At 36.0% G+C, this 19,042-nt stretch overlaps 1 protein-coding gene across 1 annotated transcript in view; it reads left to right on the forward strand.

Moving 5' to 3' along the window:
- Window positions 1–16,027: 16,027 nt before the first annotated feature.
- Smp_126690 (COP9 signalosome subunit 6 (M67 family)) overlaps window positions 16,028–19,042 on the forward strand; it is a gene marked incomplete at its 3' end in the record, with an annotated part of 4,438 nt that continues 1,423 nt past the window's right edge. The window contains exons 1-4 of the mRNA XM_018794414.1: window positions 16,028–16,222; window positions 16,265–16,435; window positions 16,473–16,598; window positions 17,668–17,763. Coding sequence (XP_018648829.1) covers window positions 16,034–16,222; window positions 16,265–16,435; window positions 16,473–16,598; window positions 17,668–17,763 — 582 coding nt within the window. The 5' untranslated portion in view covers window positions 16,028–16,033. The remainder of the gene's footprint in view (window positions 16,223–16,264; window positions 16,436–16,472; window positions 16,599–17,667; window positions 17,764–19,042) is intronic.

The raw sequence follows: 19,042 nt of genomic DNA on the forward strand, positions 1-19,042 counted from the left end.
AAAGAAAGAAAATAAATAAAGAACACAAAAACAATGTGATGACTACTCTGGATAATAAATCCGCATTACCAGGGTAGTTCAAGGGTAAGAACAAATTGTTTTTGAACACATAAAGGGGGTTTCAATTTCCGTATAGCCAAGGCTTCAATAAACCTTAGTATACGTCCTTGAAGGCTTTTGTACAACACTACAAACGCTGACTTGATGTCAACCTTATGACCAGTTGCAACCAAATGTTTCGCAATGGAGGAAGATGTTTGTCTATCCTGTGATCTTATTTGACCATTGGACTTCATTTAGCTCTGCAGCCAGTTAGGTATGTGTTACGCCATCACATAATTCTGATAAACTTCGTCTTCTCATTGCATTATCGAAATTTAATGTTACTGCCATTACGTCCAATTGTGAATAATTCTTAATGATTTGTTCAATTTAACTAATCAATTATTGATACAATAGAGAAAAATCCTTGAAATCAGTTTACGTAAAATAATAGTATCATCAAAATAAACATAGATTGATTGACATTAACTAATACACTTTATTTTACTTCACTAGATAGGATTGGTTTTTATCAGTTGTCCAATAATAATAATAATAATAGTAGTAATAGTAATAATAGTAATAATAATAATAATATCTTTTTCAAATTTTATTTATTCAGAACATTTGAATTATTATTAAAATATAGTTTTCCCATAAAAATACAGATCAAAAACATACATGCTTTTACGTTTATCGTTTTCTCACCTTTTTATGACATACTTTCACATGTATTCTATTGAATAGTTAATCAAATGTAACCTGGTTTATTAATCTATTGTAATATTGAATGTGTATTATATAAGTATTATAATGATAATAGGGTAATAATATCATCTTATTGAAATAGATTAGTTTATACTACGAAACAACGTTTGAAATGATGAATAAGGGTTGAAATACGTTATACAGTTCCTTCTCAATCCTCAAAATTCGATTAGAATTTCTTATGTGACCAGGGTAATTATCAGAAAGTTCAACAAGCAAATCCGCCCTACTTGTTGCGGTGACTTTCTATCGAATTTCTCATTTATTATACACCTAAGCTATTTCTATCCTTTATATATAATGAAGATATTTGACAGAATCATCTTTTTATAACCGTATTGCGGGCTACTAAAATATTCATTCAACTATTTTTATAATCCGAAATATGAAATTCGACAATAATGTTTAATCATACCTAATTCCATCCAGATACTTCATAATATCCATTCTCATAGCCTTAGACTGAATGAAGCATTCACTATTCGACTTATAAGTAAGAACACGATTTTCCACATTCATTTGTTACATAGCATTCTAAATTGGGTTTTCTTTAAAACCAAGTAGACCGTTCTTCATTCACTGTTCATTCCACTGCTAGCCATCATCCAAACCTGCTAAAATGCTTGTAACTTAGGGACATTGTCAAGGCGATCAGCACAGGATGCATAAATGTCAAACGAAACTGATAAACTGCAGTCCATAATATTACCTGGAAGATCCAAACAATCAATACAAATGATCCAAAATTTACTCTTTTCCACAATTCAGTGATTGTCTAGACCCATTATATAAGCGGACAATGTGTTGTGGGGGGTCGATGCGAAAGGTATTGGATTTAACTTCTGGTGCAAATTTTAATGCTGAGTTGGGCTTACATACAGCTGACGAGTCCCAAATGGGACGAACCGTGCGTCCTAGATTCCATTGCAGACTACTATTCAACCGTGCTTAAAAAGTAGACAGTTTTATTGTCAAAATTTGAAAAACCTCAAAAATGTGTACTCATGTTCCTAAACTAATAAAAATGTTGGATCTGTACATCATGTCGCCTGTATAATTCCAATTGTCGATTAAGTTAATATGCAAGGGCTTGCATTTTCATCATTAGTCGATTTATCTGTGAGCTACTATCCTTTTGCATTCATTACCCATATAATTATCATCACGTCCCATATTTACAGGTACAAGTTACTAGCCAAAAGGGATGACCGATTTCAAATCAGATCCAATTTGAATAATCAAGCTTATGATCTTGCGATTGTTTGTAACTGCTGAATCGACTAGCGTAACAAACTCAGAGTGTATCATAGTGTAAGTGTAATAGGCTACTTAAAACGAATGTTGCTGAGTTATTAATTAAATGTGAGGCTTTTAGAAAGATTAGGTGAGTTTAATAAAAACCTAGGTCTTAAAGTGACAAAAAAAACCAATAAAACAGATTATTGTTCTGCTGAAAATCGTTTAATTTCTCCACTTTAAACTTTTAATGTTTTGTTATCTTTTCAGTGTTTTCAATTCTTAGCGTTGTTGAGTAGAACGTTTGATAAAACTGATATTTAAAGGGGACATTTCAAGTGTAACGGTACCATACACAAAATTCAACTTAATGACTCAATAAAAATCTTACGTTTATACCCAGAATATTGAACACTAAATATAAAACCTGTTAAAAGTCATGGTTACTTCACGCATGCCATACTATGAAAAAGTTTTTATTGTTTATACCTATGAGATCAGGAATACAACTTGTATATCTGTTGAGGACGTTAGATCCTCAGAACTCACTTGGAAAAGGTCTTAATTTTGTTATTTTATTCTGAAAATTTGAATTTTATGTTTTCACTCCAAGAAACCCTTAGTTGACCTACAGCTTACATTTTCGACTCGGAAATCCTTGACTGTTATTGGTTGACAGATTTTTTTAGCACTCTATTTTGTGGCTCTCCCAAGGGCGTTTCTATCATTGTATAAATAAGCTTGATTTGTGTGCTTAGTGACCTCGTATTTCTGGGTGCTTGTAGAATACATTCTCTGCGCCTCATCAAGACTTCTTGATCTAGTTAGTAGGGCCGGGGACAACTAATTAGAATAGCCTATTGTGTCACTGTGTCTTCGACCTTCGTTCCGTTTACTGAGTACGACGAACTCTTAATAGCATCAATCATATCAATATGATTGAGTTCGAAAAAAATAAACATTTGCCAAACCAGTTAAATAAGTATAATGAAAATTAATAAATACCTATTTTATGACTGGACTGAATTTTCAACATTGATTAATATGCCTTGTATCAAGAATTCCATTACTTCAAAATTAAAATCTGTCAATCTTACATCCATTATCTCATGATAACAGATCACGAAATAACTTAATCATGACGTTGTAAATAAAATCAAGTAGCCAGTGGCATACAATTACGAGGATTTAATTTTCTTTAGTTTTAGAGCTAAGTAAATGAGCGAGCAGCACCATTTTAAATATACGTCATATTGTTTTTATAAGCAAAGATGGATGGTGGCTACCAGTAGAATAAAGGACGCGAGCTTCGTCCTCTTTGGGACTCGTCAGCTGGATGTATCCACATCTCAGAGTTGATGTCCACTCCAGGACTCAAAACCAGTACCATTTGCTTCAAACATTATCGCGTTATTTACTTAGCTACTGAGTCTGTGGGGAGTAGTGTAGCGTCGTGTACTATATTACACCTGCATAGCTTATTCTAGCTTTTGGACAAGCCAATTTACCTATCCATCTTGAATCACGTTTTGACCTTGTTAATTATTCACTTATTAACCCTGACTATTTTTTATATGAGCGTATGTGTGTGTACATATTTTTATCCTAATCATCACATGTCTGTAACTTATTCTTATCTGACTATGAATGCATGTCATTTTTGCTTCGCTCGCTGATATTTGCTCATGTGCTTATAGTTTTCTGGCCTGTGTTATTTGACAATAATCTGTAGCTGCCGCTTCTCTTTGCCTTCTGATCTTATGCACTGTTAAGATTTGTATTATAATGGTCATCGAGGTGAACGATTAGCGAAGCACGGCACTACAAGTCCTAATATACATATATTCTTCATTCGGGATTGGTCAGCATTCATCATTTAATTCAGAAACCATTCACTACTATAGATAATAATTTTCAAGGATTAACTAAAGTTATGTTACAGTCGTTTCTTCTTATCCAAACTACTTACACTGTTTCTAAAATTGCATCCAATAATTGACTCGTGAAATCTTCATTTCATATTATAACTTAAAGAGAAAGAAACAAGTCATACTATACAACTTCATTAAAGCTTTTACACTGAAATAAGAAACAAAGAATTATTCATTTCAGGTGTAAATTGAAGTCTTTTTTAAAAAAAGTAACAAACACAAAACAAAAGAAATCAGACACAACTTCATTTTGTATTCGATTTACTAGTCAATTTTCATTTGCATAGTTTCTTTCTAGTCTTCTTGTTTTTATATCTTTTCCTGACACGTTTTTTTAAAGACAAGTGCAAAAATGTTAAACATTAAACTACTTGCGCACTGCTGAAGAGTCCCATAATAGGACGAAACGGCCGTCCAGTGCTTCCAGGTTTTCGATGGTGGTCTAGCTTCAACTGACTCATGATTTCAACTATGAAAATACTAAATTCTCTACAAAACCCCTTCTGATCTACTTACAAAAAGTCTCATAATTTCTCAAAATGATAAAGTAAACTAGAAATCTAATTTGAAAGCTTCATTTTATCTCAAATAAATAAACGAAGCTTGAAATCATCAAAATTTTAATTTTTATTTCTTTTTTTTAAAATTATTATGAAAAATAAATAAATAAATAAACACTTTCATTGTTCCGTAAAAAAAATAATTTCTTTTTATTGCATTATTCGTAAGAAAGTTTATCGAATTCTTCCTTGTTAGATTTATGACTCTTTTCATTTCCTTTTTTGTACGTCATTAACCTACCACTATTTCAATTGAACTAACTAATAAAGGTGTGAACGTGTCGACTACGTTCATCTTTTTAAAAAAAATTATTCATTTAAACAGTTTTCATATATAACGAAATAGATGAATACAGACATTTGATTAATGAAGGTGTCGGTCTTTGCTTGAATCTTTCAGTTATTTCTTCGTTCAATGATAGAATATATATGTACATATCCTCACAATAGTCCCTAACTCATCAGAAAGAATGAACTCCCGATATCACTAAAACTGACAGAATTATCATAACATCATATTCTATGGTGTTTATTTTCTTGCTGTATGGAGAGCTAGAACTAATTACCATTTCAATCTTTTCAACATTCTAGAATAATGTAATGGACAATGTAACGTATTTTTATTTCGGCTTTCAAGAAAAACTATCTGTTTTTCAGTTGTTAATTTTTTACAGTGGCTATGACCCAAAAAACTTGATCATTTTAACACATCAACACCACAAATAAGTTGTGAAAGTATAAATATTTGTTGTTTTTAGTCTCACGAAGCCCATATACAGTGTAGTATCTATTTTCCTATCGAATGGCGACCATTTCTATTCCTAAACCTTGCTTGGAAAGCGATTTGATCTCATTGATACTTGTTTATTGTTTTTGAAGAGAACCTGGATAAAAGTTTCCAACCAAATCCATACCTCCCGACCGTGATGTATTTAATTCTTTAATGGACTGAAATACTATTTGCCCAAACAGGATCACGAATCTTAAGCGTGGATACAATAAACTGTCTTTAGTTTGCATTTGGTATACTTGAAATTCTTATTCTGTCTCAACAACCTTAGTTGTCATTTAACAGTGTTCTGAATCGCGGATTAATGTTCAACCAACCTTATCGTTAGATCATAATCGACAATTCCTGTTACTGTTTGACACTGTATTTTGCTCATGACTACCAATAGTATCGGTTGTGTTTTTATCAGTCACATACATGATAACAGGAAGTTATCGGTTGAAATGAAAGCAGTTTTATCCTGGTTTACAACTTGAATTTTGAGAAAAGAATTATTATTAATCAACAATTAGATAACTGACTTTGGCTCGTTGTTCTGATGATTTGTGTGATAATCTCAATTTTCATACGAAATTTGGTGATTGTTACGAATAGACAATTATTTAGACATGGTCATTAATATATCATGGACTAATTGGCTGATCATCCTGGTTTCACAAAGGAATTAAAAATATTGTAGTGATAAATAAATCTCCAAAATAAATAGCTCTGTAAGTGTTCGACACTGGATGCTCACCACACTAGTTTTAATGGACCCACCTAGCTGAAGGAGTTCGGTCATGCATCCGCACCAGATCACGAGTGGTAACGCTGTGCTCAACATCCCCTGCAATCACTAGCCAGATTGGACCAGTCGATCCACGATATACTGATAGCCTATCAAATATATCTTTGAACCTTCACACTTCTGTCGTTTGATTCCACTTGGTGGGTACGATTCATAGTAGAATAGGTTACTGGTTAAAACGTTGTCGAACTCTGAATACATGTGGCAACTTCAGTGTCAGTGACCGATAATGGATTATCAAAGAAATTAAAGTTTGTGGATTAAGTAAGACAGTGTACTGATCTAGGTGCATATGTAATTAAGTGATGAGAATCCATAGCACTGTCAATCCAGAGAAATATCACTTGGCCCAGCTAAACTCAATGAAGTTGAACTATTTATTCATTTAACGGTAGATGACTAAGTGTTGAACAGTTTAACAAATCTCATCAAGGTCATGAATAACTACGCCACGAACTGGCCGATGCTTCAATTGTCCCAATCTGAGCTTCTCTTATCTATTCTCACTAATACATACTGTTGTTGCCGTAAGATTAGTCACTTTAGCCAGCCACCAAGGTTGATGATCCACCCGGTTATCGTACTGAGATAATACCGGTTATATATGGACTGCAAGGTATGTCTTAGACGTCAACTAAGAGGTCACAGGATTTTTGTCTGGCCCGGGCGGATTAATCATCCATATAGATCACGGAGTACCTGTTTCTTTTGGATTAACACTGCATCAAACGACTAGCTGCTCCAAACCTCCATTAGACAAGTATGAAAGTACTCCAATGCCAATTTCATAATTTTATCATATTATGATGTAATAGCTTAGGTCCCAGTGAGGTATACAGACCCTGAACTACAATTGGCAGAAGCAATTATCCTGGGTATGCTAACGCTTGCTACTTCATCTTATTTATCTAGTGTGTGCAGTTTGGAAATCTCTGTAAACTAAATGATAGTATTTTTCTAGTTTAATGTTCTAGAGGCCGACCAAGTTCTAGAACATTGTCCCATAAACAGTAACAAGTCATATGCAACGAAAGCACCTTTGGATTGGCTTGTGAAAAGTCCAGTCCAATTGATAACCGAGATTATATGAGCCGACATAAGATCCAGGCTGGATATGGAAAGAGTGATAAACAAAATTTCCGGCAAGGAATTCAGGTAAGGTTATCTGGAAGGAAGAGCTTTATCTCCGAATGAGATGAAAAAGACTATGTTGGTTGAAATATTCTGGAAGTTCAACAATAGCTAACTTTCGATAGACCGCTGGAAGATTCTGAAGGACACGTTACAATTTAACCATGAGGGAATAATTGGGAACTTTGACAGAAAAAGAACATATTTGTAGGGCAAACTGTCTTGTGAACACACTATTAATAAGTGGTCAAAGAGTACATCAGGAAAGGGTGTATAAAGAAGGTTACTTTTGACATTCACCAAACCACCAGGTCATAAACATAAAGAATCCCGTTCGAATTAGAATCGCGTCCAACTAATAAGCGAAGTATCAGGACCTGTAGCTAAGCATTTAGTAGCTTCACCAATGAGGGTCTCGTTAAGTTTTAGACAGTAACCATTTACAATAACAGTGGATGTAAAAGGGGTCTATTTACAGGTAAAATCTCCTGATGGAGTTAAGTACCATTTGAGGTTTATTTGGTGGAATAATGACTTGAAAACAAAAATGCCCGAATAAAGAGTGACTTATCACAGATTTTGTGTCATGTTATCACTCTTTTGTATCAACTCTATCCTTAGTCGACTTGTAACTACGTTCCGATGAGACATATCGAAATTTGTGAGGCTGGTGGGCAAGCACCATTATGTCGACATTTGCTTCTTGCCCTTTAAGATGGGCCACCTGGGTGTGAGAGAATCCCGAACTTTAGGGTGCCTTTGCGCCTGATCTAAGCCGTTATGGGAGGGTGTATTAAACAACCGGTGCTTGTGTTATTGTTCTCCTCGGCACACGTTTCTGCAAAGGGTGACACGTCTGATCGAGTCTGAAAAGTATATCAACAGGATGTATAACTCCCTGAACATTTAGAGATTAGATGTCGGTCCATTTAATATTGAATAGCTAAGAGATGTAAAGAATTCCATCCATATGACTGCTCAGTGTGAAGGATTAGGAAATATGAATAGTAACAACTGCCCAAAATCTTCACTTGATAAAGGACTTATATAAGGACTGAATCAATAATAGTGATGTAAGTTGTTATAATAGGGGTTACCTTAGCCCTGGAATTACTGCACCCAGCCATGTCAAACAACAACTATCAAATTCCATCTCGAATAATATTACATCGTCATCCCACTGAAGGACACTTAGGATACAAAAAACTGTTAGACAGTGTACAAACTAAGGAGAGGCATTAGTATGTAGGTTGTCAGTAAATGTTTGGAAAGCAGAATAGGAAATTCTCGTATGAGGCTGCACACGGTAGTATACATTACAACATAATGACTGGAAGAGGAAGCTTGTTCACTTGGGTATCATTATTATTATTCACAAACATCTTATGGGTACATAAGTGCTGTGAAGAAACCATTTCGGGTTTCTTCAAAATAAGTTGACTTATTTAGAATATCTGTTGTTGGGAGAGCGATTGGAATCTCTAAGAGGTACATTTGTCTGTATACCTGTCTGAAGATGAGGGCGGTGCATAACGAAATGATTATCACCTTAATTAGCCATGCTTTACTATTGGCTCTTCCTGGATTCACAGATCTCAGATGTGCTTCCAACAAAACGTATAATGATAGAGGAACAAATTTATTAGGATAACAAACTCTCTTTACACTGTACTCACCAGGATTTAAATAAAGGCCCAAAACTACTATTCTGCTTTTTTCTGTCAACACAACTAGGAATACCCGCTGGCACGAGATTAATACCAGAACTTCTGGGTATAAATACACTTTCGGAAGATAAAAACACAAAATACTTACCAAGTTTGGTCTGTAAGAGATGGTTCATGGAGTGTAAGATCACTTTACAGGTGTGGTGGACGCTGCTTACAAGACTTATTCTAAGTAATTTTCGATGGGGGTGTCTCATGAAAGGTGCTGCATTTGACAGCTCAAGACAGGAGTCACTGGAAGCCTAAAGGATAACAGTTTAAGTATACTTTTGACACCAGAAGGGAAGCTGTAGATGACAGTCTGGGACCAGCTTGGGTTGATGAACACACAATAGATGTGAGTGGAAGATCAAAGAATATGTGTATACATATTATAAACAGTGTGTTCCTTCTTATTAAATACATATACTCCAGACGGACTTGGCATGTTCACGCATCATGCACGTGCATGACAAGCAGAGAGCTTAGTAAGAATTTACAGTGCGCATGTGGAGGGAAATAAATTTCGGAAATTCATGAGGTGAACCAGAAAATTTCTCGCAAAAGATAAGAAAGGCTCTGAAAACACATTTAGACACATTTTGTCCAGCCAGCATTCACTAGAAGTTTGCCAGAAACATCACGAAAGTGAAAATTCACGTGTAAAGTTTCTGATTGTTGGATTACTACACTGATACTATGTTTAGTATCATTGCAGAATTTTCGGGAAAACCCGAGGACTTCTGAAATACTATAAAAACTTTATATTTTCTGTACATAAATGAACCTTTGGAGTAAAGTTCTTCTCGCATACTTTGCGCCTTTTCTCTCGTGTTCAAGTTGCTGTGTAGATTTAGCTTGGGGGTTACGAGACCAGCTTAGGATCAGAGTATAGCGTTCAATTAGCAAGACTTATCAGAAATAGTTTTGTAAATCTTCGACACTGATGCTGGACACACACACTAGCTGAAGACGCTAAGTCACACATCTGCACCAAATCACGAGTGGGTACTGCAATCTGTTCATACTTTCGAACTAATAGTTAGCGTAAATCGAACGCTTCGCAAACTATCGACAACCGCCCATAAACTACTTCGAAATCCCTCATGTTCTAAAGTAAATTTTTGTCTCTGTTCTTCTCATGTTAACAAAAGCCGACTTCCAGGAAAATTTACAGTCGCTGACTTCCGTCACCTTACTGTTTAGGAAGAAATGTACTCATCTAGCTTAAAAATATGTCAACCGACAGACAACTTGGACTTCGCTAGTGCTCATGCTAGATGAACCTCGTTGGACTCCATGAGTGACGTAAGAACTGCTCCATGAAATCAAGAAGTGAGTGAAAACAAATAAAATAGTTTATAATGGCTCAACACATAGACACCGAATTGAAGCTAGCGCGTTTCAAACTGGAAGCATGAACTTGGCCAAATAAAATGGATGAGCTACGTGAACTCAGCAACGCTAATAATCCTCATCTGATAGGAATATCTGAAACTTGGATATCTTCTCAGTTTACGAACTACGAGCTAGCAATACCTGGGATGTCTCTGTTTCGCAACGACAGAAAAACAGGAATGGGGGTGGGTAGCCTTATACATATGATCATACCTGGAGGTACACCGACTTCACAACCAAGAGTTTATCAACCTTGATGAATCCGTATGGTGCTCAGTAAGATTATCTACCACCTCGAGATATCTGGTTGGGGTCATCTACTGGAAGCCCAGTGCTGGTATGGAGTACGACAATCGTTTATTGGAAGGATTAGCCCGATCTACGCGTCTGGGATTCTCTCATATCCTGATTCTAGGGGACTTCAATCTTCCTAGAGTCCACTTCGTGGAACATACCTATATTGGAAGTGAAAACTCAACTGAAGCTCGGTTCTTCAACCTCATCGAGGATCTGGCATTATTCGAAAATGTGGAGCCAGAAACTCGTTGGAATAACGGCCATACGCCGTCGCGCTTAGACTGGGTATTTACAAACGAAGAATCCCTAGTCGACAACCTCACAATTCTGGCTCCCCTGGGGAAAAGCGATCACGACATTATATCCTTCAGTTTTGTCAGCAAAAACTGAGCTAAGATAATCCATCAACGACAGGCGCTGGAATTTCAAACGATTGAATGTGTCAGCTTTACAGGACTATCTACAACATGTGGATTGGGATGTTCACCCTCAACTTGAAGTGGATCCTCCTTGGGACTTCTTACTGCACACGCTCTTATGTGCTACTAAGCATTCAGTTCCTCAAATGGTACCCGAAAGCTACAAGCAACATATATTCATCAAGAACCGCACTCTTCGTTTGCTACGCCTCAAAACGCACTGTTGGGCAGAATACAAACGAAATGATAACGACAGCGCGTACAGGCAATATAAACATACAAGGAACATATGCATAAAGGCAATAAGAGAAGACAGGCTTCAGTACCAGATAAAGCTTACTGGTAAATTTGTCTCAATCCCGCAAAGCTTATTCCGTTACGCAGCTTCTCTTCAACAAGCCTAAACTGGAATTTCCCAACTGCTAGGTCCTAATGGTTCAACCAATAACGCCGATGATGCCTCTAAACTTTTAGCTGAACAGTACTCTCAGACATTTCAACCTACCCACATCAACTACACTGATGAAAGCCTCATCTGCAACTGCACAGGACTTCCCGACGTCAACCTGAGCGCTAACCTGGTGTTCCGTAAACTGCGGCACCTAAGAAAAGACACTTCTCCTGGTCCTCATATGGCTTATTCGGCCATACTGAGGGGAGCAGCTCCAATCTTGGCAACATAGCTTAGCGTGATGTTCTCACACTTGCTAAGGCAAGGCAAATTACCAGAAATTTGGAAGCTGGCTCATATCACACCAATTTTCAAAAGAGGTTGGCGCAACGAACCCTCGAGTTGCCGACAGGTAACGCTTCCCACTATACCTAAAATTATGGAGTCCCTGATATGCGATGGTATACATGACTACTTACTATCCTTCTTTATTATTCTTCCCACCCCAATAGCATGGTTTCCGAGAGGGTCACTCTTTTATAACCAACCTACTGACTGTGGTGACTAGATGGACGACCATCCTTGATCGCAAGGGGAAGGTTGACATCGTTTACCTTGAATTCTCAAAAGCTTTTGATAGGGTCAACCATATATGTTTTGTCAGTTAGCTTAAACGACTGGATATCAAACCACCTCTAATTGACTGGCTCACTTGATATCTAAAAAATCGAAATTTTAAGGTCACGGTTAACTTGACTCTCTCTCAGGCCATGGAGTGTCCTAATCGAGTCCCCCAGGGCTCAATACCAGGACCTCTTCTATTCTTGATTTATATAAACGATCTTCCACAACAAGTATCGTCTAACTTATTGCTTTTTGCTGATGATGTGAAACTTTGGAGAGAGATACGCAACCAAGGAGATATACCGGCACTTCAGGAGGATCCGACTCGACTTTAAGGTTGGGCAGATGACAACGGACTTACCTTCAACACTTCAAAATGCGAAGTAGTCCATCTGCGATATGTTGCAGACTACAGTTACAACATAAGAAACTCCTCTCTAGAAGTATCACAAGTGGAAAATGATTGATGAGTGTTGGTACCCTACGACTTCAAGTCGTACGCTAACTGTGACAAAAACGCATTTCAAGCAAACGTTGCACTGATAACATTGAAGCGCATTTTTGGCTAGTTTGACGGTAGAACTTTCCATATAATCTTCGATGGTTTTATTCGTTCCCATTTAGAGTACGGAAACGTAGTATTTCCTCCTTCTCTCCAAAAGGATAAGAACACTCTGGAACGTTTCCAACGGTGAGCCACGAAATCAGTTCGGGGACTCAAATTCAAACCTTATGAAGAGCGCCTCCAATCACTTAACCCTTACCCATTGTAATATAGGCGTCTTGAGGTGGCCTTCTAATGGCTTACATTATCCTTAACATTTCTGGTCATCTCTTCAAACATCTACTTCAGCTTAGTCACAATACTAACCTAAGGGGTAACACCCAGAAACTGGAGACCCAACATAGCAGAACGGACTGCAGACACAACTTCTACTCCGTAAGAGTTATCAAATGCTGGAATTCTCTGCCGACTGAGCTAGTCCAAGAGACTTCCCAGGAGTCCTTTAGGAGGCAACTTGACCTATTCTTAAGGACTAAGGATAACATCATATTTTGATTTACCAATATCTTTTCCCTATATTATCATTAATATACCTAGGTTCCTGTCTGGAGGTATTGATGATCTACTGCTAATAGACACAGAAGCTCGTTAAGCGAAATCTTCTATACTGTCCACAACCATTTGAACCATTTAAAGACATTGGATGTAGTACATGCATAGATGACTTTTGGACATTTGCGTTACTAATCAAGTCGCCAAGGTCAATATCACCATAGTCTAGTAATATTATCCTTTCTGAGTTCAATGAGATAGCTGTCAAAATACAAATAAGTGTGTTTTCGTATCATATCGTGCTCCTCAACCATCGGATTATTTCTATCGATTCATAGATAAGAGTGAATTTTCATGTTCGTTTCTCATAACTTTGCTCAAACCTGAACTGCTTACTGGCAATATGACCAAATATATTTAAGATAATTTCCACTCTTAACCATATCGTAGGTTTGTATCAATCAAGTATTGCATACTGTTTTTGTACCCATTTCCTTGACGTTGTTAGCTCAGCCCTCTTTCAAACTTTATATCATTGTTTCCGTCATCAAGCTTCTGTGTTTAGTTGAATAGTATCATTTTCAATCCATCTACTATTGTCCGTAAATAGATTTTTGGACCCGGCTTTATATTGTGAAGCCCAAAGCTCATTTCCCTTAATCCCATATACTCATGAAGATACATGATGCCAGATTGATAGAGTTAAGTACCTTTTACCATACTTAGAATCATTTCAATAATCGAAAGCGCTATAAATCATTGGAATTCATGTGCAAACTGGATTAATCCCATGAAGGTTTATTTAACGGTAATGATTGATACTTAAGGCAATCCTTTTATGGTATGAATGAGCATCCTCATGTTTTTGATCCTTTTTTTGCCAACTACAAGCCCTAGTTAAGTAGACTGGGACTATCACCAAAAACTAATAATGTGTTAATTGACAGTTAATTCCATCATCTGCAATCGTAACAATATGGAAAGTAGTAGTGTACTACGAGTTATTTAAACAAGCTGGTAAACTTCAACGTTTCATTTAGACTGATAAAATTATAGGGGCTTATCAAAATTAGGTAAACAAAACTTTGGTTGTGTAGACCCAGGTTATGTACGCAATAATTGTGAGTAGTGAATAACGACAATCAAAAGTAACCAATTGGTCTTAGAGGTTAGAGGTTTATGAAGTCTAAGGGTTGTTATCAAGATTATTTGAAAAACATAGTTACTCTCTACAAATTGTTCACTGGTGGTTTTGCGATATCACTGGTTGCTAATGCATTCTCTGTTGACTATCGTCCAGTTTTCACTTAAGTTTGTTATCATACTTCTAGTGCTAACCCGTCATGTGGTGATAGTTTTACATTAATAAAAACGCTGATGTTTTAGATAAAATACGGGTCGTATGTATTTTTTTTTTCAAAATGGTCCTGATTTCCGATTACATAAATGTAAAATAAAAGTCCAGGGTTTTGTTACCAAACTCAGATTTCAGTCACTGGAGTGCTTCGAATTATAATTTACATATTCCACCCAGAAAAGTTGTCTAATATCGTTTTCTCCCACACAGAAAGACTTGCTCCAATCCAAGAACATAGAGCTATACCTGGTTAATAAGTAGCGCAAACTTCTCTGGTGAATTTTTTTCCGTTCACATCTGCAGTTTCTTAAATATCCACTCCCCATAATGTACCCAGTGTACAACATGAAAGACCATTAAATATGTTAGACAGTACTTCGTAAATTCTGCTATCTGTATTAGCCACTAATAAAGTGATACTAAGTGGATAAAAAGCTATGGTGTAATTAAACTTGTTCTATTAAGATCTCTTATAGATGAATGTTCAACTTAGTCGCTTAATCTGATTGAAATAAAACTACCTCAGAGAGCCACAAGAAAACAACACTACGTTCATAAATCTTCAACCAGTTTTCTGAAGTGCATACAAAAATAGTGTTCAATGAATTAGAGTTACTGTTTATGAAGGTAATGAATGACAATTTAAAACCACCAGTGCATTTTTATATATCTGTTATCTTATTTTCGTTTTTATGCACGTCTTGCTGAGAAAATGAACAATTTAAATCAGTTAACACTAATAACTTTATTCATCTTTCTGTGTACTGTTCTGATCAGAAACAGTTCGTAGCTTTTAGTGTTTTGTTTTGGCTAGAGCTCTTTCATCACTCGAATTAATTTAGGCAAGCTAGTAATCTCAAACGTTTCTGCTCACATAAAGTAAATGCGGCACCACAGTCGACAAATAATTCGTAGCAGTTTTATGTGAAGTTAAGTATTTGATAACGATTTCCTAACCGTGCTTTTACTGTTCGTATTTGGTCACATAATAAAACACATGTTCATCGACATCTGCACGTTGTCCATCTGATACTGTCAGTGTTCACATTCCTAACCTAAAAAGATCAGCTACCTTAGTAATTATCAGTATTCGGTTGTGGAGATTGTTGAGTTTTAATTGAGATTCTGAACCTATCAATGTTAAACCATCATTGAAAAGCTGGAGGCACTGGACGTCCATTTCACCCTAATATAGGACGTGGATTCGTTAAAGCTAGACATTAACACCATTGGATGCCGGCTCAGTGGTTTAAAGGTTAAGCGTTCACGCGAGACCGGAGATTCTGGATTCGAGTCCCGCGTGTTGGACCCGTGATACGCGCTGCTGAGTCCCACACTAGGACAAAACGGCCGTCCAGCGCTCTCAAGTTTTCAATGGTGGTCTAACATTGGTCGGCCCGTGATCTCAATTTTGTAAATCGAAAATTTTAGGTAGTATAATGATAAAGAGTAGTTCGTTTATAATTTTTTCCAAAGTTTTATTGTGACCATTACCATAAACAAATATTTAGTTTCAAAGACTTTCAAGTTAACCATCAAATGGAAGTGGATATTAATGTCGATGTCAGTAATGTGACTTCTGGGACAGGATCCGCATCAGTGCTTTTACATCCGCTTGTTATTTTAAATATATCGGAACATTGGACGCGTAACAAAGTGAAGGAAAACTCTATATCTGTTACAGTGTATGGAGCTTTGCTCGGGAAGCAAGAAGGTCATCATGTTGAAGTACGTATATTTATCGAGTCCATATTATCGCTTATCTGTCAGATATCGAATTCCTTTGAGTTATTACTTGATGAACCACATATGTCAGTTAACTCTGAGTTTTACAGCACTCGTGAATCTCAATGCAAACAAGTTTATCCAGATTTAGACATAGTTGGTTGGTATACCACTGGTGGTGCTATCAATGAAAAAGATGAATTATTCAACAGACAGGTACAATCTGATGTCATCTGTTGATGCATGTTTTTAGATGCTAGAACTTAATGAATCTCTCCTCATATTAAAGTTAGACCCTCTGCAAACATGTGGAGAGAACCTGCCAATCGGGGTTTATGAGTCAGTAGTAGATAACGATGGGAGAGTTCACTTTAGACAGGTACCCGTTGTTTTTATTTTGTGTATATTTGGTAAACTTAATTTACTTTAACCTAATTTTGTGAAGTATCATTCTATTAGTAGTAAGTAACAATCAAACGCACCCACTTAGTTTTCCTTTTTGTATAACGTTAAGCTATTTTGATTCATCCCATAATTGATATATTTTTCGGATAATAGCGGTTTCAATATAAGGTGACTTTACAATTCAAATGGTTCAATTTTTAAACCACTCCTTACTATTCAGATGACCTGTTATGAGTGCCATACATTAAAAAACTCAGTTCATAACTTTTATTAAGTTTTATTTAATCGGACAAATAACAAAATTAGCTCGTGAAACCGATGTGATTACAAAACAGAACGTGGATAACCTGTTGAATTACGTTTCCTTTTAGCTCTATTGAATTTCTGCTTAATCATAATAAACCAGTTATCTTGCGTCTTACTTCATAATTGATCACTCTTTTTTTTCACTATACTCAAGAAATGCTTCGAAGACTTCTATGATCAAATGCCTACGACCTACGTATCTCTTCTACTTTCACAGACTATCTTCCGTATCCGTACAGTAAAAAATAACAAACTTCTGAGGAGTTTACCCACCCTCAAATAGCCAAACGATCTCATCTACCACACAAGTTGATAAGTCCGTAATAGGCTTGCTGAATCTGTATTTAGATTTAGTCACTCATCAACCAACCAGGACTGATAAAACTTGCTATATAAATTAACTAGTCAACCGGTAGAATGACTCGTGCTCGGATCACTTGTTACATTCCACACTTCACTTTTTCTAATAGTTATTAGTTATGTTTGTCCTAGCAACTCCGTTCGAAGCATCAACTCGTTTTTTATTTCTTAAAATTACTCCATATAAATAGATTCTAGGGACGTATAACTAATATTTACATATACATTGTATATGGTATGACACCACACTTAGTCGCTCGTTTTGATAGATGTACTGAATTTCGAGTTGCCTACGAATACTTTTACTGCTTAAGTTTTGATGATGATTACATATCTAAAAGCCAACCAGTGACACCAATGGGTATCTCTTATTTCAGGTACTATATACTTTAGCAACTGATGAAGCAGAACGTATTGGTGTCGATTATGTTGCACGTATTTCAATGTCATCTACTGACCAGACTTCATCAATGGTAAATCCCTTCTATTTCTTTGAAATGTAATGATTTATCAATCTTAAACCACTTATATCACCTAAAACAAACACTGACATTAATATATTAATACCTATCTAAATTTCAGCAGTTTCAAAATCCTCATAGGATATTCACTAATGAAGAATATTTGAGCGGAAAGTTGTTTTCAATCACTTAATCACCAGGTTCAACAGTTATAATTCCATAATTATCATATTCTACAAAGCCCAAAATAAGACGTATTAATGAATTTAACAATGTCTAAAATGGTGGACGTTTGGACTTGTTACGACTTATATACTAAAAAATTGTGTTATTTATAAATTAGAAAGGTCACTTAATAAAGGCCAGAATGATTTAAAGTAGTGTCAAGTCCCAATCAGTATAATGGTAATATAGCAGAAATGAAGAAAACATCGTGTGAATAAAATGCACAGTAGGGGGATTTCATCTTGTTAATTGAGATAATAATGATAATAGAAATCGTAATAATATTGTTGTGTGAATATAATGAGTAATAAGAGAGATGTTATCAATGTGATTACGATAAAAAAGGGTTCATGTGAATTGGAAAAGATAGATGTGAAGATTAAGATAGATGTAGTCAAAAGACAATGAGAAGGGGGTAGGAGGTTTATAATATTCAGTTTAGGTATCCGGTGATCCAGTCGTAGGTCAAGGTCAAGAAAAATACAAAACCTGTAACTGTCACTGAATGATGTGATGGTGATTTCTGAGTTATGTGATTATTACATTCTGTGGAAAATGGTCAACATGGTGCATCATGCAGAACTCAGTACACCTTCAATTTCTCTTCTATTTCAAGACTGCATTTTTAGATTGAATGAAATTAATTTGAGTACAAAGAACAAGTGACGATATTTTGACAAGGGGAAGTTGATGACTTTTAATAACTGTTCACATCCTGACATGTGCACGCTACGTTGTCACTGAGTTCAGCAAAGCGTATTGCAATTGACTTTGATGGTCATACACTTTCTTTCCATGAGATCGTTTTTGTGAATGAGATAAGTGCATTAAACTCGGTTGTTCATAGACACAAAATTTACATTGAACTGTGTTGATTCAATTAAACAACAAAGGAAAAGCGACATCGTTCTTCTAATCGTCAATTACAACTTCAATGCTTCAGAAAAGATCTACATCATATATATCAAAATAATAACGAACACTTCCTTGTCAATGCACAATCGCTTACTGACACCTAATATTTTTCGAAACCGGAAGCATCCCATCATTCATTTTGTGACTTTAT

Source organism: Schistosoma mansoni, chromosome 1, assembly GCF_000237925.1.
Source record: "Schistosoma mansoni strain Puerto Rico chromosome 1, complete genome".
Taxonomy (NCBI): domain Eukaryota; kingdom Metazoa; phylum Platyhelminthes; class Trematoda; order Strigeidida; family Schistosomatidae; genus Schistosoma; species Schistosoma mansoni.